The sequence below is a fragment of the Mesitornis unicolor genome, unplaced genomic scaffold (assembly GCF_000695765.1).
Source record: "Mesitornis unicolor isolate BGI_N332 unplaced genomic scaffold, ASM69576v1 scaffold31003, whole genome shotgun sequence".
Taxonomy (NCBI): Eukaryota; Metazoa; Chordata; class Aves; order Mesitornithiformes; family Mesitornithidae; genus Mesitornis; species Mesitornis unicolor.
The window spans coordinates 1-3,385 of NW_010177170.1; the positions used below are offsets into that span (position 1 = coordinate 1).

General features: G+C 60.1%; 1 protein-coding gene across 1 annotated transcript; it reads right to left on the reverse strand.

Annotated features, from left to right (window-relative positions):
- Positions 1-310: 310 nt before the first annotated feature.
- On the reverse strand, positions 311-3,180 carry LOC104538697 (all-trans-retinol 13,14-reductase-like; the record flags this gene model as incomplete). The annotated part of the gene is made up of 6 exons (XM_010181987.1): positions 3,150-3,180; positions 2,849-3,025; positions 2,002-2,243; positions 1,245-1,446; positions 525-722; positions 311-430 (listed from the first exon to the last, which is right to left on the reverse strand). Coding segments are annotated over exons 1-6 (970 nt in total), but the record flags the coding sequence as incomplete, so codon positions are not given.
- Between the last annotated feature and the right edge of the window lie 205 nt (positions 3,181-3,385).

The window sequence follows — 3,385 nt, forward strand, 5'->3', positions numbered from 1 at the left end:
TCTTCCAAAGCAGCAGGAGATGTTGTGGCAGCCCTAACCTCAACTTTCAGTGGATTTTTCACCAACCTTCACAATTTTTGGGGTCCTACGCTGTGGTTTTTAGGGAAAATGAGCAGCAACCCCGTGCTAACCGTGGCTGGTTTTGGCAAACTAATTTAGGCTTAATTCAAAACACTGCAAAGAAACTGCGGCACACGAGCCATGGGGTTCTGCTGATGCCTAAGAAACAGTTCTAAAGAAGCCGCTTTCCGACGCGGTTCGCAGGGGGGCTCATGTTGTAACCCAGTGAAACCCAACACTGCTGTTTTACCCGGCAAAGCCCGCGTCTCCGGCGGCAGGAGCCGTTCATAGGTGTTGAAAAACCCGGCGTCCGAAATGATGATGGGAGCGAAGATGTCCACCAAATCTTGGCCTTTCCTGACGCTCACGCCTGGAAGGGAAAGACAAAGGAGGAGAGGAACGGCTCTGGGTAATGGCAACGCCGCGGCGGGGAGGAACCGCGTCCGCCCCGTCCCCGCGCTCACCGCAGGCTTTGCCCTGGGGATCCAGCAGGATCCTCTCCACCGGAGCCTTTCCCAAAACGTTGCCTCCGGCTTTGCGGATGATGGGGATGATGTGGAAGGCGATTTCACCGGACCCCCCACTGGGGTACCACGCGCCGCAGAGGAAGTGGTCCACCAGGATGCTGTGCATGCTGAAGCTGGCCTTGGAGGGGGGCGAGCCTGGAAACGAGGGGCGGCGTGAGGCGAATTGGTGCCCGAATTGTGGTTTTGTGGCTTCTCCTAAAGGTTTTTAGGACGAGGAACGCCTGCGGGTGGGCACGATGCTGCGAGGAGGGATGCGGGAGAGAAGCGACCGGTACCGGAGGAGCAGGGAGGGCATCCAACGTGGCCCCATGGCAGAGCCCACGGTGCTGTCACAATTTAGACTGCACCCACAGGATCGAATGAGTCACTGGGGCCACGCGTGAACCCCCAGGGCCACGAGTGAACCCCAGGGGGGATGGGAAGGGGAAGGTTTGGGGTGAAAGGGCTATGAGCAGGGGGTGCCAACCCGAGGTTATGGGCAAGCAGACGTCCCCTTGCGAAAGAGGAATGTGGAGGAAAGGAGATGAAGGCGACCAACGGGGACATGGGGACAGCGTGAGGACAAGGACGCTGGCAGAGCATCCACGCACACAGAAAGAAAAAAAGGGGTTTTTTGGGGTTTTTTTTGGCTACTAAAGCGTTTCCATGGCCACCTACCGTAGGTGGGGAAGATGTAGCTGAAGACGGCCCGGAGCTGGGGGTTGGCGGTGAGCTCGTCCACCACCTCCTTGACGCTGCGCGACGCCATGCGGCAGAAGGGGCTGAGGCGCGAGAGCAGCCCCGAGCGGCAGAGGAGCACGATCAGCGCCCGGGGGAGGCTCTTCAGGACCCCCATCAGCACCGCCCCGCGGCTCACGCTCTGTGGGAGGAGGCCGTGAGCTCCAGAGATGCCCAAAAATGGGGCTTTCCACTTAGATTTACTGCTCGGCTGGCAGAGAGGTGACGGCAGCTCTGAAATGGCCCGGCCTGGGCAGCTGTGGGTAACGGGAGAGCTTGTCCCCCCCAAAAAACACCTCCCCTGTGGTGGAAGATCCCAGCCTTTGCAGTGGTTTCAAAGCGTAAATTAATTAACGCTAATTTAGCACCGCTTTGCTAATGATTGCAACCCCCCAGCCGGCCAGGAGGACCCACAGCATCATCCCGTGGCGCTTGGGGGGTGTTGGGGCTCACGGGGGTCCCAGCTCACCCCTGGGGACCACTAACACCCCAGGAATGGGGCGAAAGCTCTGGGTGCGACGCCAGCTTTTTGAGGCAGAAAAGGGCAATTTTGGACACATTTCCCAATGCTTTTTGCAGCCGGGTTTGTGCAACGCCGTCGCTCCCTGCCGTTACCCAATATCTGGGTGTCGGGGCAGGGAGAGGGAGCCCAGAGAGGCAAAAAAAATCCCTCCCTGGAGCCCAAGCCCAGCCGAACCTTCACCAGCCGCTTGAACTCCTCGATAGCCGCCCCTTCCCCAGGAAACTGCTCCTTCAGGATCCGGAAACATTCCTCCTTCCCGCTGTGGATGCGGTACGGCCGCGCGCTGCCGGGCTCCCCCAAAATCACGACGTCGTAGGGGTCGGGCAGCCGAGCCCACTGCAGCTGCCCCTCGGTGAGCTGGTCCACCACGAACTTCATGAGGGAGCCCTCGTGCATCTGCCCCACGTAGTGGATCCCTGAAAGGTTTATTTTGGGCTTTATTTCAGGGTTAATTCCTATTTTTCACACCCAATCGTGTACCCCCCGGCGCGCACAGGACCCTCCTCTTATTTCTCCGCCCGCCCCCGTACAGAGGGAAAGGGGAAAAGCCGGGATGTGCTCGCTTCCCACTCGAGGTTGAAGGGAAAACCAAGCAGATTTTAAGCAGATTTAAGGAATTTTGGTACACTTGGATATATATTTTGGCCTTTGCATCGCTGTAAATCATTAAACCCACGCAGGTCGAGGGAGGAATGGAGCTGGACTTTGGCTGGAAGGAGTTTGCTGAGGGAGACGTGTCCTGAGATGGCACCCCCCAAAATGAGAGGGTTCTAGAGGGGCTGGGCTGGGTATGGGGGAGTCTGCAGGGTTTGGGTGTTGTAAAACCCTCAGGGGACAATTTCGGGTGTGGGCAGGGTGTGAGAAGTCACTCACGCAGAAACAGCGCTTGTATAACCCGGGGCGGGGACTGGGGACACCCGCTCTGCCTCCCCACACGCGTTCTGGGGAGCCCTGCCAGGCTGAGCCCCCTCCCCATTGACCCGAGGGTGGATTTGGGACCCGAAGGCGTGTGAAGCCGTACCGGTGTCGAACTCGAAGCCCTTCTCGGTGAAGGTGTGACAGCAGCCCCCCAGCTTCCCGTGCTGCTCCAGCACCAGCACCCGCTTGCCCACCTTGGCCAGGAGCACAGCGGCCCCCAGGCCCCCGATGCCGCTGCCCACCACGACGAGCCTTGCGGGGACTTTGTCTGCAGAGAAAACTGGGGGGGACGGGGGGGGACATCCTCAGTGGTGGCACTCCCCGTGAATGTGTGTGGTGCCAGGGGGGTGAGCCCAAGAACAGCACCCGGGGTGCGTGACACCACAGGGGTGATGCCACCTCACCGGGTGATGCCACCGCGGGGGGTGACGCCATCCCAGGGGGTGGTGCCACTCTGTGGAGCGTCACAGACCCCCAGGGGGTGAAGCCATGTTCAGGGGGGAGACATCACCCCAGGGATGTGATGCCACCCTGGGGGACAATGCCACCCCAGGGGGTGATGCCACCTCATGGGGTGATGCCACCCAGGGGGCGATGCCACTCTGGGGGGGTCATACAGCCCCAGGGGGTGATGCTATGC